General features: G+C 39.1%; 2 protein-coding genes across 2 annotated transcripts in view; both read right to left on the bottom strand.

The window, feature by feature from the left end:
- stx5a (syntaxin 5A) overlaps positions 1-21418 on the bottom strand; it is a 168918-nt gene that overhangs the window by 110788 nt on the left and 36712 nt on the right. The gene's annotated exons all lie outside the window — the stretch shown is intronic.
- kcnk4a (potassium channel, subfamily K, member 4a) lies at positions 8880-14493 on the bottom strand. The gene is made up of 6 exons (XM_059516758.1): positions 14305-14493; positions 13442-13556; positions 13210-13370; positions 11795-11981; positions 10967-11103; positions 8880-10135 (listed from the first exon to the last, which is right to left on the bottom strand). Exons 1-6 carry the CDS (start codon positions 14491-14493, stop codon positions 9320-9322), a joined length of 1605 nt encoding a protein of 534 aa, XP_059372741.1. The 3' UTR covers positions 8880-9319.

Genomic DNA, 21418 nt, shown 5'->3' with positions numbered 1-21418 from the left:
CTCAGCGTCCTCCGCAAAAGGCTGATTGGTGGAGTGCAAATTTGAAACCTCGGGGCACGAAAGAGGACGATCATCAGCCGTCTGAGGGCTGTGTGGTTTGGGAAGAGCGGGCTGGGTGTGAGAGGAGCTTTGGGACACATGGTTTTGATGGGGTGTAAATGAGCAAGTGTTGTGAGAGTTGCATAGCAGTCTAGACACAGCAGACTGTGATCTCAATTATCAGCCATTGGTTGAATCCTTGATCCTGTAGATCAATATTTTTAGGAAAATTTTAACTGCATTACAATTTCACTGCATTCCTGTAGCTGAAATCTAAATGCAGTGATGTAAATGTGCATGCATACATTTTTAAAAACTGTAGCAAGTTGTTTGAAGTCATTTGATAGTTAATATTTAATTAAGTTCTTTTTTAGTTTCACTGAGATACTATTAGTTTTTAGTAATGTTTTGAATCGATTTTTGCTTTTATATGATCTTTTTCAGTTTAATTTTAGTTAAAGGTTTTAGTCATTCTGTCTTTTTTGTAGTTGTTTTTATAGAGTATGTCTATATAGATTTTATTCATTTAATTTCTGTTTTAGTTTTTAGTTATTTTAGTACATAAAATTAAAGCTAAATTAAATGAAACATGTTAAGCATGTTTCTTATTATATATACTTGTAAAGAATGTTACTAAGTGAGATTTTTATATAGGTTTTTTTTTTTGTTTTTTTTTTAGGATAACTATAATAATCCTGCATGAAATTCTGATCGGTTTAGGAAAACAAGACACTTTTATTGAATATTGCTTTGTAAATATGCAAACTGCAACACAAAATGAAGTCCAAAAAAAGCCAGATTTCTAGATGTGAAGTGGCATTAATGGGGCACCATGGCCACTTACCTTCATCAAGAACCTGGGACAATGACAGATTTTAAAATGGTAATAAATATGTATCATGTCCAATCACTAATAATATTTTTTTTTCAAATGATCTCTTTGGCATTACTGATTGAGTCTTTGTATTTGTCTGAAGCAGAGTCTAGATGGAGAGACAGACAGATATTCTGGCAGTTCATGTCTATAAACAAGGAAGATTCTTGGCCATAGCAGAGTCTGTGAGTACTCGTATAAAAGACCTTTATATACACAACAAAATCACAAGAAAAGCTTTTATAGAGAGGATGTCAAGCAAATTCTTTATACAAACTTTCAATGCCCCCATAATTATAAAAACATGCTAAAGATAAGCATTCACTGGAGAAGTTACAAAACAGCTTCTAAAAATAGAAAAAGCACTTATTTATATTGTGTTTATATATTTATAAAGGGGGGACAGCGAAATGTTGCTTCACACTTGCATGATATATGAAGCTAATGTAAAGCTATATAGCTTTCCACACACACACACACACACACACACATATATATATATATATATATATATATATATATATACCACAAAATAAGACCTGAAACTATTTAAGATTATTTTATTTAATGCAAGCTTATGCTAGATTCATTTTATGTTATATACCAGTTTATCATATATATACTGTAGTTTTCTCTACAAAATATTAGATTTGTCTATCTCATGCTTTTAGAAAAGTTGAAGTTCAGCATGTTTGTTGAATGTGCAAACAATTTCTGCATTTGCCAATGAGAAAAAAAAACTAGAAAGTACAGAGAAGGCATTTAGAGAAACTATAACTGATTTGAATTAAAGCATTATGTCACTTAGGGTGTATTTTGTTAGACTGTCGGGTTCTTGACATCTCACGACATGAACAGAGCTTGGTGTTCTTGAAATGTTCGACCCATAATACCCAGAAGCTAATCTTGTGGATGAGCGCTTCAGCCAAAAGTGCATAAGGTTTTTAAATGTAAACCATAGCATGGAAACACCAATTAAGTGGTTAAGAAATGACTTGATGTCATAGACAACTTCATTGTAAGATTTGTTTGCGACTCATTACTGTTGATGGTGGAAATTTCATTTATTTCAAATTTTCTAGCCGCTGTCTATATAAATTTGGTTTTTAGCTAAACAAGAACAGTGATACTGACCCTTCAGAAGTACAAATTTCATGCTCTCACTCGCTGTTTAAAAGCATAAACTTTCATTTGCCCATGTTGTGGTGTCACATATAGTATTGCGAATCATTCTAGAACGTTCTTTCAGATACAAACCAGCACACCGCCTCTTTGCCAAGGTTTTAGTATTCTTTCAATTCAGAATGCAACCACTCAAATGGAAACGAACGAATCAGAAAAACAGTAATGGAATTTATGATCTGATGTCATGTTCATGCAGTGAAGCTGATGAGATGTGAAGTGTTGGATGTGTGGAGATTTTCAGAGGATACTTGAACATGTCTTGCATCCTGTTTTTACATCATCGACTCCCAAGACAAAAATGATATTTGAGAATGTAATTATGTAGTTACTAAGAATTCTCTCTGCCAAAATATCTAAACAGTATCTGCTTCAACAAGCAACAGCTGTTATTAGTTAGAGTTGCACTGTAATAAGTGGAAAGTATAGAGTGAATGTACTAGAAAACTTTTCTGGGCAGTTATGTCGATGAGGTAATCTGAACTTAATACTTAATACATCTTTGCTTTAGTTGTTATATGTTGTTTGATGGTATACCATTATCATCTATGCCAATTATTTCTGTTTCTGTCTCTATATCAGGCTTGATCCCTTAAAGTAATCATGGTTTTTAGTAAAAGTGTAGTAGCAATGGTTTGGCATATTGATGGTCATTTGTACAACCATCAATATGTGGTTTCCATAGTTTGAATCACATTTTGAAGGCCTAAACATATTCAAAAACTCATTAAACTTTGCACACGTGCCACTGTCAGGAGTGAGCTCAATATAGTGTCTCCTATAAAATTTCAAAGAGGTGCCCCTCGAGCTAATCTAAATCCCTGAAATTGTGAAGATTTTGAGTTTTCATTGAAGGGCATGTCCGTGGCAGCCTGACAAACAAAAATAGGATGATGTTATAATTCTGGCATACAATGTCTGATCTGCCACAAACTTCATATTTGATAAGATTCCTGTCTTGATCACATGCCCATATTCAGTTATAGTCATAGCGCTACCTGCTGGCAACAGGAAGTGGCATGTTTTATATAATGAACTCCACCAAGAGATTTTGATGACATCATTATATTTTGTCAGTGTACTCTAATGGCCTTTGCAATGTTAAAAGTGTGAATATCTAGAGTTTTTCGTTGAAGGGTGTGTCCTTGGCCTGACAAAGTTTAGTTTCGCCATGGAAAGGGAAGTTGTTGCAAATATAATGTCTGATCTGCCCCAAACTTCACATGTTTGGTAAGAGTCCTGGCCTGAACGCATCTGAAGGCCAATATTCATGGGCGTTTTCAGCAGAGCGCCTGGCATTTTCAGATGGCTAAAAACGCTTTGGTGGACACAGGGCCTTATGGTCATAGCGCCACCAGCTGGCAGTAGGAAGTTTGCCACAAATAAATGACTTTGACATATTTCTCCTATAGTTACGATATTAAATGCATATTGCTCACCGTTTTTCTAAAGTCACCGGGTGGTGGTAAGCCTGGGTACAAGGGCCCTGTCGACACTGCTTGCAGCTTTAATGATGTTTATAAATCAAAATCTAATCATTTTTCCAACCTGGTTTGAACTGTTTGGGAGTTTAGACAAGTTCCTAAACCTGAATTTAATTCATTCCATTATTATCTTACTCTGTACAAGATTATGGAACAGTGTTTTATTCACAAGTTTTTAAAAAATAATTTACAAAATTACAAAATTATAAAGTTAAATGTTTACTTCCATTAGATTGCTTTCCAAGTCCAGGTGCATCTCCGAGCACTTCTGAAACAAGACATTGCTAAACATTTTCCCTCAGAAATGGATCACAGTCGCGCTCAGTTTACAAAAGGAAACAGCTTCCGGTTCGAGACATTAGTAGGCCTATTATGGGTGTAGAAGTTGTGTTAGGTGGGGCTGAAGTGCAGAGGTAGAATTTAAGGGTTCTTTGAAAGCCCTGCGGAAAAGCTCCTCCGTAAACCTCCACCATGTGTTTGTCCTCTTCCCTCTAAATACCCCCTTTACTCTGCAACCGGCATTTATGCCCACAGCCAGGGCCTTACAAAAGCCATTCCTGGATCTGTCTCACGCTGGGACGTAATCGCTCCCTCTCTCATTCGCCTCGTCTTCCCACACCAAGCCCATTTAAAAGCTCATCGAGCTCCTGCTGTGCAAATTCACCATCGACATTTTTTTTTTGTAAACATTCTGTTTGCGTACATGCTGTAAAATGTGTTTGGGTAAATGTATAGATATGTGTTCTGGAAAGTAAGCAGTTTGTGTACGCCGCAAACCTGCAGGGAAAATATAACATTTGTACAAACAACAGTCTATTTTATGCCCTGTTAAGCTTTTTTTTTTATTCATGGGATGCAACTTGAGAAAACGTTGAGAGTTGCCCAGTTCAGATGACCACAAGAGGGCGCTTAATAAAGGGTGCATGTTAAGCAGTTAAAGCTTGATCTGGAGCATGCTGGCCCCTGCTGGTAGAATCTGTATCTACAACCTCCAGCCAAAAACATATGGATGGACGTTCAAAAGTGACCATGTAATAAGATTTCGCCATTTTCTCCAGGTTTTTTTATTTTTATTTTTTTATCTCTTTGTCTGAAATCAGCTGTGGAAAAAAAGGAAAAGTTATTTAACATCAATCAACAACAAAACATTTGTATTCATGACAATAGAATAATAACTTGTTTGGCACACAAATAAAATGACATTTCAGTAAACAATATGCATCTTACAACAAATTGTCTCCTATCTTTTCAAAGTATATAATGCAAAATATAAACAGTATTTTATATAACTAAAGGATATAACTATAATACTAAAAACTATTAGAGGATTAACAAGGAAGATGCTACAAATAAAATATCATTCCTAAAAACAACAGCATTTACCATTCACTTTTTTTGTGTGTGTTGTTGCAAATCGGAACACTAACATATTACCTGTTACACTGACAGCATGAAAGTTACAGTGAATTCTATTAAATATTAAGACTAAAATATGACAATTGGTGTCAGTGACAAATTAAACATTTAAAATAAAATATGGTTATTTATTTAGCAAAAAATCAGTTAAACATTGAAAATAACAGGGGGAAAGGAGATGTTGCATGTGTATGATTAGTTTCAGATTCATCTGGAAATTGATGGTAAAGGTTAGTAAACTGCATTGTGAGATAGGCTACAGCACTTAGTACAGTGTGCTCTATTATTTATTGCACATTTCAACAAATGGTGTCAGCCATCTGGACATTAGACCTTATGCACAGTTTGCACATCTGTTTAAAAGTTTGAGGTCAGTACATCCATCCATCCATCCATCTTCTTCCGCTTATCCGGGGCCGGGTCGCGGGGGCAGCAGTCTAAGCAGAGAACCCCAGACTTCCCTCTCCCTAGACACTTCCTCCAGCTCTTCTGGGGGGACACCGAGGCGTTCCCAGGCCAGCCGGAAGACATAGTCTCTCCAGCGTGTCCTAGGTCTTCCCCGGGGTCTCCTCCCAGTGGGACGCGCCCGGAACACCTTCCCGGGAAGGCGTCCAGGAGGCATCCGGAACAGATGCCCGAGCCACCTCAGCTGACCCCTCTCGATGTGGAGGAGCAGCGGCTCTACTCTGAGCTCCTCCCGGGTGACTGAGCTTCTCACCCTATCTCTAAGGGATCGCCCAGCCACCCTGCGGAGAAAGCTCATTTCGGCCGCCTGTATCCGGGATCTTGTCCTTTCGGTCATGACCCAAAGCTCATGACCATAGGTGAGAGTAGGAACGTAGATTGACCGGTAAATCGAGAGCTTCGCCTTGCGGCTCAGCTCTTTCTTCACCACGACAGACCGGTACATCGACCGCATTACTGCAGAAGCTGCACCGATCCGTCTGTCAATCTCCCGTTCCATCCTTCCCTCACTCGTGAACAAGACCCCAAGATACTTAAACTCCTCCACTTGAGGCAGGAACTCTCCATCAACCTGAAGTGGGCAAGCCACCCTTTTCCGACTGAGGACCATGGCCTCGGATTTGGAGGTGCTGATTCTCATCCCAGCCGCTTCACACTCGGCTGCAAACCGTCCCAGTGCATGCTGAAGGTCCTGGCTTGATGAGGCCAACACGACAACATCATCCGCAAAGAGCAGAGACGAAATCGTGTCGTCACCAAACCTGACCCCCTCCGGCCCCTGGCTGCGCCTAGAAATTCTGTCCATAAAAATCATGAACAGAACCGGCGACAAAGGGCAGCCCTGCCGGAGTCCAACACGCACCGGGAACAAGTCTGACTTACTGCTGGCAATACGAACCAAGCTCCTGCTCCGGTCGTACAGGGACCGGATAGCCCTTAGCAAAGGGCCCCGGACCCCATACTCCCGGAGCACCCTCCACAGGCCGCCGCGAGGGACACAGTCGAATGCCTTCTCCAAATCCACAAAGCACATGTGGACTGGTTGGGCAAACTCCCATGAACCCTCCAGCACCCTGTAGAGGGTATAGAGCTGGTCCAGTGTTCCACGGCCTGGACGAAAACCACACTGTTCCTCCTGAATCCGAGGTTCTACTATCGGCCGGATTCTCCTCTCCAGTACCCTGGCATAGACTTTCCCAGGGAGGCTGAGAAGTGTGATCCCCCTGTAGTTGGAACACACCCTCCGGTCCCCCTTCTTAAAAAGAGGGACCCCCACCCCGGTCTGCCATCCCAGAGGCACCGTCCCCGACTGCCACGCGATGCTGCAGAGGCGTGTCAGCCAAGACAGCCCCACAACATCCAGAGACTTGAGGTACTCAGGGCGGATCTCATCCACCCCCGGTGCCTTGCCACCGAGGAGTTTCTTGACTACCTCGGTGACTTCAGCTTGGGTGATGGACGAGTCCACATCTGAGCCCTCAGCCTCTGCTTCCTCAATGGAAGACGTGACAGCGGGATTGAGGAGATCCTCGAAGTATTCCTTCCACCGTCCAACGACATCCCCAGTTGAGGTCAACAGCTCCCCACCTTTACTGTAAACAGCGTTGGTAGGGCACTGCTTCCCTCTCCTGAGGCGCCGGACGGTTTGCCAGAATCTCTTCGAGGCTGACCGATAGTCCTTCTCCATGGCCTCACCGAACTCCTTCCAGGCCCGAGTTTTTGCCTCCACAACCACCCGGGCTGTAGTCCGCTTGGCCTGCCGGTACCTGTCAGCTGCCTCAGGAGTCCCACAAGCCAACCAGGCCCGATAGGACTCCTTCTTCAGCTCGACGGCATCCCTTACTTCCGGTGTCCACCACCGGGTTCGGGGATTGCCACCTCGACAGGCACCGGAAACCTTATGGCCACAGCTCCGAGCGGCCGCTTCGACAATGGAGGTGGAGAACATGGTCCACTCGGACTCAATATCTCCAGCCTCCCTCGGGATCCGGTCGAAGCTCTGCCGGAGGTGGGAGTTGAAGATCTCTCTGACAGGAGACTCGGCCAAACGTTCCCAGCAGACCCTCACAGTACGTTTGGGTCTGCCGAGTCTGTCCAGCTTCCTCCCCCGCCATCGGATCCAACTCACCACCAGGTGGTGATCGGTTGACAGCTCCGCCCCTCTCTTCACCCGAGTGTCCAAGACATACGGCCGGAGGTCGGATGAAACGACCACAAAGTCAATCATCGACCTACGGCCTAGGGTGTCCTGGTGCCACGTGTACTGATGGACACCCTTATGCTTGAACATGGTGTTCGTTATGGACAAGCTGTAACTAGCACAGAAGTCCAATAACTGAACACCGCTCGGGTTCAGATCAGGGGGGCCGTTCCTCCCAATCACGCCCCTCCAGGTGTCACTGTCGTTGCCCACGTGGGCGTTGAAGTCCCCCAGTAAAACGACGGAGTCCCCAGTCGGAGCACTTTCCAGCACCCCTCCCAGAGACTCCAAGAAGGCCGGGTAATCTGCACTGCCGTTCGGCCCGTAGGCACAAACGACAGTGAAAGACCTATCCCCGACCCGAAGGCGCAGGGAAGCGACCCTCTCGTTCACCGGGGTAAACTCCAACACATGGCAGCTGAGCTGGGGGGCTATAAGCAAACCCACACCAGCCCGCCGCCTCTCACCATGGGCAACTCCAGAGTGGTGAAGAGTCCATCCTCTCTCGAGAAGTGTGGTTCCAGAGCCCAAGCTGTGCGTAGAGGTGAGCCCGACTATCGCTAGTCGGAACCTCTCAACCTCACGCACAATCTCGGGCTCCTTCCCCGCCAGTGAGGTGACGTTCCACGTCCCTAGAGCTAGTTTCCGTGTCCAGGGATCGGGCTGTCGAGGCCCCCGCCTTCGACTGCTGCCCGATTGTCTAAGCACCGGCCCCTTACGGTCCCTCCTGTAGGTGGTGAGCCCACGGGAAGGCGGCCCCACGTCGCTCCTTTGGGCTGAGCCCGGCCGGACCCCGTGGGGAGAGGCCCGGCCACCAGGCGCTCGCATACGAGCCCCAACCCCGGGCCTGGCTCCAGGGTGGGGCCCCGGCTGCGCCATACCGGGCGACGTCACGGTCCTTAGATTTAGTCTTCTCATAAGGGGGTTCTGAACCGCTCTTAGTCTGACCCGTCGCCTAGGACCTGTTTGCCTTGGGAGACCCTACCAGGGGCATATAGCCCCGGACAACATAGCTCCTAGGGGTCAGTACAAAGTGTTTAAATGTAATTCATGGTTTTATTTAACAAGGATGCATTAAATTGATTGACAGTTCAATTGATGACAGTTAAGACATTTACAGAACAATATTACAAACATTTCTATTTTGAATAAATGCTGGTATTTTGACTGTTTTTAACATTAATAATTGATCATTTCTTTAGCAGCAAATCAGCATATTAGAATGATTTCTGAATGATCATGTGACACTGAAGAACACTGGAGTAATGATGTTAAAAAAACAGCTTTGCATCACAATAAATTACATTTTAAAATACATTACAATAGAAAAGTCATTCTGAAGTATTAAAATATTTCACTATATTATTGTTTTTACAGTATTTTTGATCAAATAAATGCAGCCTTGTAACCTTGTACACACACAAAAAAAAAAACATTAAAAAGACACCCCAAACTTTTGACAAAAGTACATTCTGCAGAAATGGTAGTATGCTATTCTGAACAACACCACTTTATCTTTGTCTGGGAGGCATGAACTGTTTTTGTACAATGCACAAACCATTTTAACTGAAACTATATTTGCACACATATTTGTGATGGTCTGCATCATTCGCTCTGTGAAGCTGAAAGCTAACAGGCCTTTGGTCAGATGTTTATTCATCAGGTTTGAGGTGGAGGTGTTGGAGGGTGTGATGGAGGTTGTAGTTCACTAGTGATCTCCCTCTGGAGTCCTACAGAATACGAGTGGGGAATGTGTCTCGTCATGCTCCTTCTCTTGGCTTTGCGTTGGCGGTTCTGTCCAGCAGGTTTGACCCGATCACTAAGAGCGTCCGAGGACTCGTCGATGTACGCCAGGTTCTCACCAAAGAAGTCCAAAAGGGAGGGACGAGGTGGACTGCAACTGTCAATCACGATGACAGGAACATCCCTCCGACTCTCTGATCTAAGAGTCCCTTCAGCTCCAGACTCCAGGTCCTCTGAGTTACGGGAATTTGATTCATTTTCATATTCCGACCAGGATTCCGAAGGTGTCTCGGATCCCGTTCCAGATTCTGAAGGGGACCTGGAAATGGCTCTGGATACGGGTTTTGATGGTGGATTCAGCTCTAATCTTGAGACGGATCTTGACGCTGGTCCTACCGTCAGCCTCGATCCTGGTCTCACCTCATACGCCCCATCTAACCTACACCACGACCTGGACCGGGACAGTGCTTCAGACCTGATATCAGACCCTGGGGTGTACTTGCACACAGGCCATCCGAGAATCAGGTGTCCATTCTCTCGGATGACATCGGCATCGAGGGAGATCCCATGAGCCAATCTTGGGTGGCGATGACGGCGGTGACGCTTCCGTCTTCGTCGCCGCTGGAGCTGAAAGGGGTCGTTGAGATCCAGTGGCACAGGAATACGAAAGTCCATGGACATGTTCTGGATGTTCTGAGTCCAGTCTGTTGCATGGGCTCTCAGCTCCTCCATCTAAAAGAAAAACACAGTACCATTAAAAAAAAGAAAAAACGTAAATTAAATTGAAATGTAAATTTATGCATTTAGCAGACACGGCTTACAGTGCATTCAGGCTATCAATTTTTACAGATCATGTGTTCCCGGGGAATCAAACCACCAACCTTGCGCTTGATAGCGCAGTGCTCGACCAATTGAGCTACAGGAACACTTATGGGGAGAACGTGTTTTATTGTTTTATTGCAATACAAGCAGTCAAAAGGTGGTTAATAAGAGCCTAAAAACATGCAAATAAAAATGTACTTGGGACAAATCCTAATACTATACACTGTCATTCAAAAGTTTGGGGTTGGTAAGATTTTTTAAATATTAAAAAAAAAAGTTTCTTGTTCACCAAGGCTGCATTTATTTGTAAGGAAAAAAACAAATACAGTGAAAACAGTAATATTGTTAAATATTTTTTACAATTTAAAATAACTGTTCTATATTAATATAATTTACATTTAAATTTATTCCTGATGCAAATTTAGATTACTCCAGTTTTCCGTGTCTAATGATCCTTCACAAATCATTCTAATTTCCAGATTTTTTGTTTAAGAAAGAATTCTTATATGTTGAAAACCTTTTTTTTATTTTTCTAACTGTTATACTTTTTTTCCCCATGATTCTTTAAAATTTGATTCTTTTGTAGTACTATTAATGTCTTTGCTGTCACTTTTGGTCAGTTTAATGGATCCTTGCTGAATAAAAACTTTTGAACAGCAGTGTATATATCAAAGTGTATATATCAGTCTACTGTGGAAAAACTGAAATGAATGAATCCATTGTTCATTTAGTCTGTCTCACCTCTGCACGTGTTTTCTTTGACAGCACTCTAAGCCAGTTCCCAACCATAGTGAGGATAGATGCGAAATACGCCAGACCAAACACTATCCACAACCACACCAACGGCTTGTACAGGGGCGTTCCATCTTTCCTATTCTCTGAAATAGAGGAAAGAGAAAGATAATGACACAGGGTTTGTTCATGGGGTGATGTGGCCTGGTGGTTGAAAGCTCTGGGCTGGTATAATGGGAAGATTGCTGGTTTGAAGAGTGAGCCATGGGCAAACACCATTGTTCAAATGAGCAAAGCACTCAAAGAAATATTCAGAGTTAAATACAAGTTAAGCTCTACCAAAATACACACCACCACTCAAATGCTTTGGGTTGGTTTTTGGTGTTTTTGAATTGTCTTATGCTTAACAAGGCTGCATTTAAATAAAAAAAAGCAATAAATACAGTAATACTGTAAAATAATTTACACTTTTAAAATTACTGTGTTCTATAATATATTAAAAGTAATATATTTTTTAATTTTCAGCAGCAAGTCCCTTAAGTAAGTCCCTTTTCATCTGTTAAATGACTAGATAGATTAGAGATAAGTGCCTGTTATGGTCTAAAATTAGAACTATTACAATTAATTCTATTACAATTAGTGTCTATGGCTTAAAAACAGATAATCAGATGATGTAAATGTCTGCAACTTCATGGCTGTCTGGATCCAATGATCCCAAACCATCCTGCAATTCCAGGTGTAATACAATATTGAGCTCCTTAACAGAATTATCACATGAAGCAGTAAACTAAATCATATGTAATGATTATTGTATGTAGACATCATATATCTGTGCACCTGCCACATAGTCCCCGAAGCCCACAGTGGTCAGGGTGATCACGACAAAGTACACGGCTTCCAACAGGCTCCAGCTCTCCACTTCCTGAAACACCATGGTCGGCACGGCGATGAAGACTATGCAGCCAATCAGGATGGAGAAGACAGCGGAGATGACACGGACACTGGTGGGCTTCACACCCTTCTGCTGTTCAGCAGGAGAACACAGCACAATACAGTTATCTTTGTTAATGTAGAAATTATTTGATGCGTATTAGTATTTGTGAATTGGGCTGGATTCACATAAATCTTTAGAAGCAAAAAATACTTACGATATATTCTAAGATATTCATAAGAAAGTGTAATTCTTAGGTTCTAATTCTTAGGTTCTCAGGTCATTTCTTAAGACTGTCTTTAGTATGTTCTGATTGTAAGGGGGTTCTTGCTGAAGACTTGTTAATTAACTCAATGCCATCTATTTTCACGCTGCATGCAGTTTACAGTAATAATCGTAATGAGGCAAGGCACTACAGGCAAAAACATTGCTTTTTCATGCACTGGTCATTTTGAAGATTTTGGGTTATTTGGCTTCTTGTGTTGTTTCAGACTAGGAGAAAGAAAACTACTTTGAAATACATATTAAAGTGTCTATTTTATTGCACTTTATCTATTTTGCGTCTGCACATTTCTTTTACAATGCATATCTTTGAAGAAATCTCCACTTCAGCAGCACTCACATACACAAGACTTGACTTTTTTACTCCTATCTATGTTGTTTTTATAGAGGGGTTTGTTCACGGGTGATTTGCCTGATGTTGTACATTCCTAAAAACACTGATTTTTTTTTTCTTTTTTTCTGGAAATTGACATTATTTTTCCCCCATAGAAAAAAAATACAAAAAAACAATGCAATTGGGACTTTTTATATTACAATTGAGTTTTGTGCGATATTTTTGAAGATTATTGTGAGATATAAACAAAAAAAAAAAAAAAGCGATTCAGAATTTACATCTTGCAATTTTGTCTTTTTTCTCTGAATTCACATCTCGTAATTCAGCATTTTCTTCTCTTAACTGCAAGTTTATACATAACAATTGAAATAAAATCTTATCTAGAAATCTAAAATGAAAAGATTTTTTTAAGACATTGCAGAAAAAATGTTCTAATGCAATTTCTAATGTAATCAAATCAACTGCAGAAGTATTATGATATCTATTAGTGGTTGTTTTTTATTTGTAGTAACTGTCTGGAAGTTACATTGATCTTTTTTATTACATTACTATGAAATGTTTCATAATACAATATAATTTCTGTATCAAAAGTTGATGTTGCAAATGCTTTTTACAATGAGTTGTTAATACAATGTCATCACTTACTGTTTTATCCACATTATTAATCACATTTTCTAATGGTCTGAATTTTAAGGAGACATTTACCAAGAACAGAGTCTCTATCTTTGCCACTGCTCTCCTCAGGAGGGTGCCCAGGTGGTCTCCAACCCCTGCTAACAGTATCCCAAACATGGGGATCCCCACCAGAGCATAAAAAATACAGAACAACTGACCGCCTTTTGTCTTGGGTGAAACGTTTCCAAAGCCTAGAGAAGAGGAGAACATGTGAAATCAAGCGCCTAAGATGAAAACAAAACTCTGAAGTGAAAGATCTCACCGATAGTAGTGATGATGGTACCACAGAAGAAGAAAGCATTGGATGGATCCCATCTGCTGGTATAATTTGATGTGCTTCTGGCATCTACACCTGCTTCAATGGCATCAACCACTTTCTAAAGTGAAAAGATTATAGATTTAACAATGATGCCCCTGTATACATATAGCTACACACACACACACACACACGGAATATTTATAAAAATACCTGTTGTTATTAAAAAAAATTGTAAATGTTAATTAAAATAAAGCTCAAACAAAATCAAATATTAAAAATAAAAACTTAAACTTTAAAATATAACAATGAAATTTAGAAATGTTCTTGGCAAGTAATTGAAATAAAGTATTAAATAAAATTACATATAAATATAACATATATAAAACAACACCACAACAAAATTAAAAAGGACAAATGCATATTAAAACTAAAATTTGCTATAGTATTTGAATAGCAATGTAGTATTTTTTTTTATATTTTCATTGCCTTTTACTATATATTTTGTTTTCAGTTTTAATTTTATTAAATTAAATTGTATTGCTTTTTTATATTTATATCTAATATTTTATTTTAGCTTTATTTTATAAACATTTACATTTTTAATAGCTTTATCTAGACAATTACTGGTTCTATACACTATAAATAATTATTTTTCTAAGGAGTAATTAAATAAAGATAATTGGAAGATGTTTGACATAAAATACTATTATAATTCCATGTTTAGTTTGATGAGTTGTTTGTCATTTCTTTGTAAATATTGTGAAACTTACTAGCAATTTCAGAATGTAAATTATTTCTACACCAACTCCCCAGGTTACAGATTGGAATTCGACTTAATTTTTTTACATTTACATTTTCAAACAGACCTCTGTGAACGCTCTCAGACTGTAAGGGGTGACGCAGCTGTGGTTCTGTAGGAAAGTCATTCGAGACGTCAGCAGCTCGTGGTGAGCCCATTCCTCCCTGGACGACTCCAGCCAGCCGAACACCAGAGCCCCCAACACCAAATACAGCAGCACGGCTGCCAGGATGGTCAACAGTGTTGTGTACCGCATGGCTACGAGGCGCTGATGACGTCAAACAAGATGTGGATGAATGATTTGGAAACATTGATAATCATGTGTCTATCAGGTTAGGTGGAGCGAAGAGAAGAACATCAAGGGAAACGAACACAGTAATGAAATTATCTCTGCTTATCACGACAAATAAAGAAATGTTAAGTGTGTTTTGAATTTCTGGCCCTAAAATGTATTTATGATCACTTCAAAGTATGTAAAAAAGGACTTACACAGATTTACACAGAATAGCTTTACAAAACAAATTATTGAAAATTAAATTGCATTATGAACAGTATCACTTCTTTTTGTGAAATCTTCAGCTTGAAAGTGTTTGTGCTTACTCTATTTAAAATAAATGGCATCTTATTTTATATTTTATTATATATTGCAATGGCATTTATTTAGTAATGGAATATTTCATACGGGTTCACTGTATATGTAATAGAAAACAGAGATCCATTATTTACCTTTTCTCCATTTTCTCCATATCAAATGTTTGCTATAGTCCTTTATACACTCCTCTTGTGTCTGCACAGCCTCTTCCACTGGCACACAAAAAAAACCTGAGACATAATGGTCAAAAAATGCTCTGAATGCCCTGAAACTGACTCCAGATCAGCTTTGAGCTTCAGGAGCTTTGACCCAGTCCAGACACATAACAGAAGATGGGTAAAGGCACAGAGGTAAGAAGACAACACATGACGCATTTGAAACAGAACTTCTGGTAAAGGTCTATGTAAACAAATTGTTCTACTGACAGAACCCTGATGCTCACCAGGGCTCTCTAGGACTTGGTTACCGTATATTATGGTATACATTATGTTGTCACTTTAAATATATGCAATAATTTATTTTACTTAACTGTGTGTTTTACATTGCATTTATTATGATTGTAAATATGCACAACTTGCATGTGTGAATTCTTATTTTTTGCAAAGAACATTAAATGGTTACAGATCCTACAAAATAGACAGTTACAGATGAGTAAAGCACAAAAAAAAATTCAAATATTTTGGAATAAAAAAAAAATGGGTTCCTCCCAAGATCAGATTAAAGCCTTACATTTATTAAATTAAAATGACTTTGATATTACATTGAAAAAATGATACTAATTTTTTTAAGGTAGTGCAAGTGGTTGCAAACTATTTATTTTAGCTAAAAAACATTGAAAGTTAGTCAACTAAATTTCTTTATCTAAATGTATTTAAAATAAATTGATTGCAACCACTTACCTTAAAACATTTCGTAAATTCAATGAATCATTTTTTTCATTGTACATTTCTCAGACCTTCCTTTATTAGGCAAGTAATATATATTGATACATCCTATAATAAATAGAAATTAGTATACAATATTTGGATTAAGATTTACATTCAAACAAAGCAAATTCATAATAATTAATAATTCATCTGCACTCAAAATAAATTAATAAAAAAGAACAAAAGCTGTCAGTGGGTTGGTACCTTTTCAAAAAGATAGGCTACACCTCTGCACCTTGTTTAACCCTAAGAAGTGCAGTAGTCCCTCGAAGGTACATGTTAGTACCCAAAGGATGCATATTTTGAAAAGGTATTGTCTCAGAGACAGCTTTTTTAAACTTAATAATATTCTACATGCAAAAAAAAATTACTGTTATTGTTTCATTTTTTATTATTTACAGTGCAACATGCAATAAAAAGTAACTGTTCACCTTAATATCTACATTAAAATTAACTATTAATTTAATCAGTTTCAATTTGTGATAAAAACAGCATAAAAACACGTGTGAAGTTTGAGAGGGAGTGTTATCTTTCTTACCTCAGCGCGCGGTTCCGTCGGGAGTACCGGGGGTCGTGAGGAGTTCCCTCTCTAGTGCAGACCACTGTGAGGACAGATGCACTCATCAGGACTTCCCCCATTCCCAAGTCTAACGTGGACCTGCCAACATGAGAGAAGAAAAAGAGCAGGGAAGAGGAGGGGGAATTGTTTGGCAGAGATACTAATGAAACCTGACAGTCTATTTATCTGTTTCAGGTGTTTAAAACATTTTTGTTGAGCGCTCTTTTTTTAATGTACACTAAAGCATTGGGATTACGTCATGAAATCCCAGCAAACACTCCGCTTGGTTACTTTCTGGGAAGCAATTATTAACGTTCTAAGAACGTCTTTTGGGAATCAAACATGTATCGCTGTGATGGACAGGTTTGTAAGGTTTGTCCATGTCTGTCCGATTTATCAGAATAAGGCAGAAAATATATTGTTCAGTACTGTAATAAATGCTATCCCAGTTAGCACTGCATCATTCAGAAACTTTATTACCTGTCAATGACGTGAAAAAACACATAAACCATAGCTATATAAACAGAGTTTAAAGGAAACATTAACGAGTATGTTCACATCTCATTTCAGATACGAGTAAACAGGCACGTGAACACAGACATCAAAGTGGGCTTGAGCTCCTGCCTTTTTCTTTCTCTACAGAAAGTGCCCTTTTTTCTGGGGAGGTTTTTCTTTCAGTAAATGAATATATATATGTAGTATAGGTCAGGAAATGTTGAAACTGTCGAGTTCCGATGCCTTTCTCCCTCCGTGTCTCTGCAGCACACCGCAGTGTAGCAAACATTGATCCCAGAGCCGCGGAAGTGAAGCTCTCCCTCCCTTTCCAGTTTTGTTTGTCTTGGTGTGGAGGTGAGTGGTGATAAACAAGACTAAGCTACCTGTGCCTTGAATTTAAAGCTATCCTATCCATGACTCATGAGAGTTTAGCTAAAGTTCTAGTAGGTTAGACCAGTGCACGATTCAGTTTATTAAAATGCTTTTAGAATGATCACAAAATTCAAGATTTGGCGGCAGAAATGTTTATATTTATATCATTTCATATGGTTAATTGGTATCACGAGAAGACCAAAAAGCAGAATGATTACAAATTTGATATTGATTTAATACAACAGTTCAATAAACAAGAATTTAATATTAAGACACGTTTTAGACACAATATTGACTGTTTTTGCTTTAGTTCGCCAACAAATATAAATTCAATTTGCGTTTATGATCAACATGACACTGTTTTTCTTCCTGAATGAATCAACCAGGTTCAATCAAAATAAATCACTTATTAACAGTGACTTGCTGCCGTCTTCTGGCAGATTTAATTTCACATTTAAAGTAGCTTTTCTCTTCTTTTTTTTTATCTAGGCTACTAGACGACTGCATTTATGAAGAAGAAAAATAGACACCTAAACCTAAAAAAAAATTTAACTATAGGTTTGTCAGCTGTTTTTGGTAGTATTAGGTGTACAAGTTTACCAAAGTTAAATGCATCTAAATGTCCCTTCTAATGCAGCTTCTGTGTTTCCTCTGCATTGCAATGATTTATTTTGTGAATACTGATTTTGGACTGGTAACAGCCCAAATGACTTATTATTATAACTGACTGATTAAGTTCAAGAATTTGACTGAAAAGATGATGCACACTTTTAGAAAAAAAAGTGCTTTATGAAGGTAAAAATGCTAATAAAGAGTAAAAAAAATCTATTCAAACTTATTGGAAAATAATAATTTCTATCACTGCTGTGAATTGATCACCACACAGAATATGCAGCAATATGAAAAACTTTAGGAGTCAGCTGCCAGGGTAGTCCTAAAATACCAGCACAATAACAAACTCAGCAAAATATAATATAATAACCGTTATCGATAAAATCACAGAATATATTGAGACATATAATACTGCACACCCCTAAGATATTTAACATTTTGTTTAGAATTTGTTTTTAAATAAATGAGAAGTGCATTTTTTTTTCCACTTGAGCACCTTCCCCTCAAAATGTCTGTTCACGTCCCTGCGAATTAAACACCAGGTCGTGCATAGCCTTTTTTTTTTAAAGTTACATTTACATTTACATGTATATTTTTATTTTGCAGGAGCACCACCCGAGTCTTCTCTTCCCATTTCTCTCAATTCCCACGTCTGCTACCTGCACAGACTGAGGATGGAGAGAGCGCTGTACATTCACTCCTCCCACATACAATTCCTGCCGGCCAGAGACTCAAACTTGCAATCTTTGGATTACGAGTCTGAATCTCTAACCATTAGGCCACGACTTCACCAAATATATAGAACATAATAATATAGAACAGTGATCAAACTGAACGGTTTTAATGCATAGGCCTTGTCACACACACAGGTGCCAAAAGTTTGGCAGTGACAAAGTATTTGTCGATATTTTTTTCCCCACATGCTTCTAACTATGGTATACTTAAAAACAATGATAAGCAAAAGTATTAAAGACTTTTATTGGAAAAAAATATATATAATTAAAAATAATTAATTTACAGTGTTGACCCTTGTTTTTCATAACATCTGCACAGTTCACTCTGGCATGCTGGATATTAGTTTCTGGGCCAAATCTTGACTGATGGAGTTCCATTCTTATTAGTTCTCGGAGTTGCCTGGCCATGGATCCAATTTCAATGTAGCCAAATGATCTTTGAGCCACTTCTTCATCACTCTTGCTTTCATGACATGGTGCTCCATCATGCTGGAAAATGTATGGATGATAACCAAATGCTCATGGACCGATGATAGAAGTTGCTCTTGCAGGACATTTTGATGCCATTCTTTATTCCTGGCAGTGTTTTTGGGTAGAATTATAAGGGCCCACTCCCTAAGTTGAAAAGCAACTCCACACATAGAAGGTCTCAGGATGCTTCACTGTTGGCACAACACAAGACTTGTGGTAGTGTTCACCTTTTCTTCTCCAAACAATTGATTTTCCAGATGTCCCAAACTGTCGGAAAGGGACCTTCAGAGAAAATAACTTTGCAGCTGTCCAATTCTTGTACTTCCTGCAGAATTTCAGTCTGTCCTTGACATTTTTCTTGGCTAGAAGTGGCTTCTTTGCTGCCCTTCTTGACACCAGGCTTTTGTTCAAAAGTCTTGGCCGCACTGAGCGTGCTCTTACAGCAACATGCTGCCATTCCTGAGCAAGCTCTGCACTGCTGGTGACACTATTCCTCAGGAGGAGATGGTCCTGGTGCTTTCTGGACACTCTGGGACGTCCTGAAGACTTCTTCACTGCAGTCGAACCTCTTTTCTTTAAGTTTTTGATGATCCGGTAAATGGTTCTTTCAGGTGCAATATTCTTTGTAGCAATTTCTTAACATGTGAGGCCATTTTGATGCAATGATGAATGCACAAGTTTCTTTGGAGGTAACCATTGCTAATAAAACAATGATTGGAAGCGCTTCGTCCCTCCTTTTATAGTAATTAGTCTTCTCTTACAATCTAATTAGTATGATGGTGATTTCACCTGACTAGAACTCACTCAGTACAAACTTCATACCTAAAATAATGACATCAGCTAGGGTGATGACCTAGCACTAAATGGACTGGATGTCTGTCATCTGTGGACAGAAGTGCAATACTAAATCAACGTCAAACAGTAAAGCTCAGAATTCAGAACATTCACTGTAAGGACCGCAGTGGGCCCTCTGGACCCAGCCAAAGCTCAGGAGAGAATAAACAGAACCCCCTGACCAAGCTGAAGCAAAGACCAAAATGGCCTTTAAATCTTTTGAAAGATCTGATATGTGATATCACATCCCTGGCCATGACTTTGATTTCTGCTCCAACAATGACTAACATTCGGCTTTTGAATACAAAAGTGCATAACACAATGTTCATGAGTTATCTCAATCTATTATTACATTATTCCTCAAAACAGGTTGTACTTTAACTGTGGAAATTTCTTGTGACTGAAGGAGGTTTGTGTAAAATACATTATGCCAGAAGTACATTTCTTACAGATGAGTAGATATGTTGTGCACCAGAGGAAAGCATCCACTGTGGACTAAACACAGACCCTTCGAACAACCTGTTCAGTCAAAAGACACAAACGAAAAGTCTTTAAAAATTGTTTTTAAATGTTTTTAAGGCTGCATTGATCTGCTGCCCATGAATCTTACAAATTGGAATAAAAATATGATGTAAAGTCACAAACATATGGTGTAAACTGAGCTTCAAATTCACAAAATGTATGGAAATTAAAGAAAGATCCACAAATAAATGTTTCAGATGAAATTGAAAACTGAAAATTGAATAAAATGACATTTCCAAGTGAGCACTATGTAATTGAAAATAATGAATAAAGCAAAGCTGACTTAATTTGCATTAATGACTGGCTGACTGTATTGAATGGCTACTTAAATCAATAAAAGGACATGAAATATTGATGAAAGTTAAAATTATTTAAATATGAAAATAGAGCGTGTATCCATTATATCAAAAAATATTTTACATTGCATCGATTGACCAATTAATATGAAATGTCTTCAAATCGTTATGAAGTAAACTTCAAATTTAGCTGGTACAGATTTAAAAAAAAAAAAAAACAGCAACACATGGACAATTGGATTTCATTTATGTTTAATAAATGTAAACATTCCAAACTGAAAATCCTACAAACCATTTGACATTTCGAAGAACCACATTCAAACATATGTACACAAATACACAGATGACAGTGAATCAGATAAATAGATTAATCTAATCAAAAATGTATCCAAGCTTCTCAAATGCTGTATTACAAATGGAAAATGATATAAATACTCCACTGTGCATTATAAAGCTGCTAGATGACAGAGAGAGAAAGAAACAGCCTGACAGTGAATCGCCTTACAAGGATCGGAAACAGGCTCAGGTTGATCTGAGTCATACCACACACACACACACACACACACACACACACACACACACACACACTCTCTCTCTTACAGTAGTGCACAAAGGCAAGTCTTCAAGACGGGTCTGTCAATAAATAAGGCTATTCACAAAATTCAAGTCTCATAAAACAGGGGCAAACAACTCCTCTTCGCTAAACAAAAATGTACTACATTGGTATTTCAGAGCTAATTTATAAACTGCTCCAACACTCAAAACTAT

The sequence above is a fragment of the Carassius carassius genome, chromosome 29, assembly GCF_963082965.1.
Source record: "Carassius carassius chromosome 29, fCarCar2.1, whole genome shotgun sequence".
NCBI classification, from domain to species: Eukaryota; Metazoa; Chordata; class Actinopteri; order Cypriniformes; family Cyprinidae; genus Carassius; species Carassius carassius.
This window is presented reverse-complemented; position numbering and strand designations above follow the sequence as displayed.

Bases quoted from the DNA above. Each gene is read 5' to 3' on its own strand.
- kcnk4a (XM_059516758.1), bottom strand. From the start codon at position 14,493: ATGCGGTACACAACACTGTTGACCATCCTGGCAGCCGTGCTGCTGTAT. The intron at 13,557-14,304 runs GTCTGTTTGAAA...TTTTCACTTTAG, and splicing joins GTCTGAGAGCGTTCACAGAG to AAAGTGGTTGATGCCATTGA. The intron at 10,136-10,966 runs GTGAGACAGACT...TTTTTCTTTTAG, and splicing joins CAAAGAAAACACGTGCAGAG to ATGGAGGAGCTGAGAGCCCA.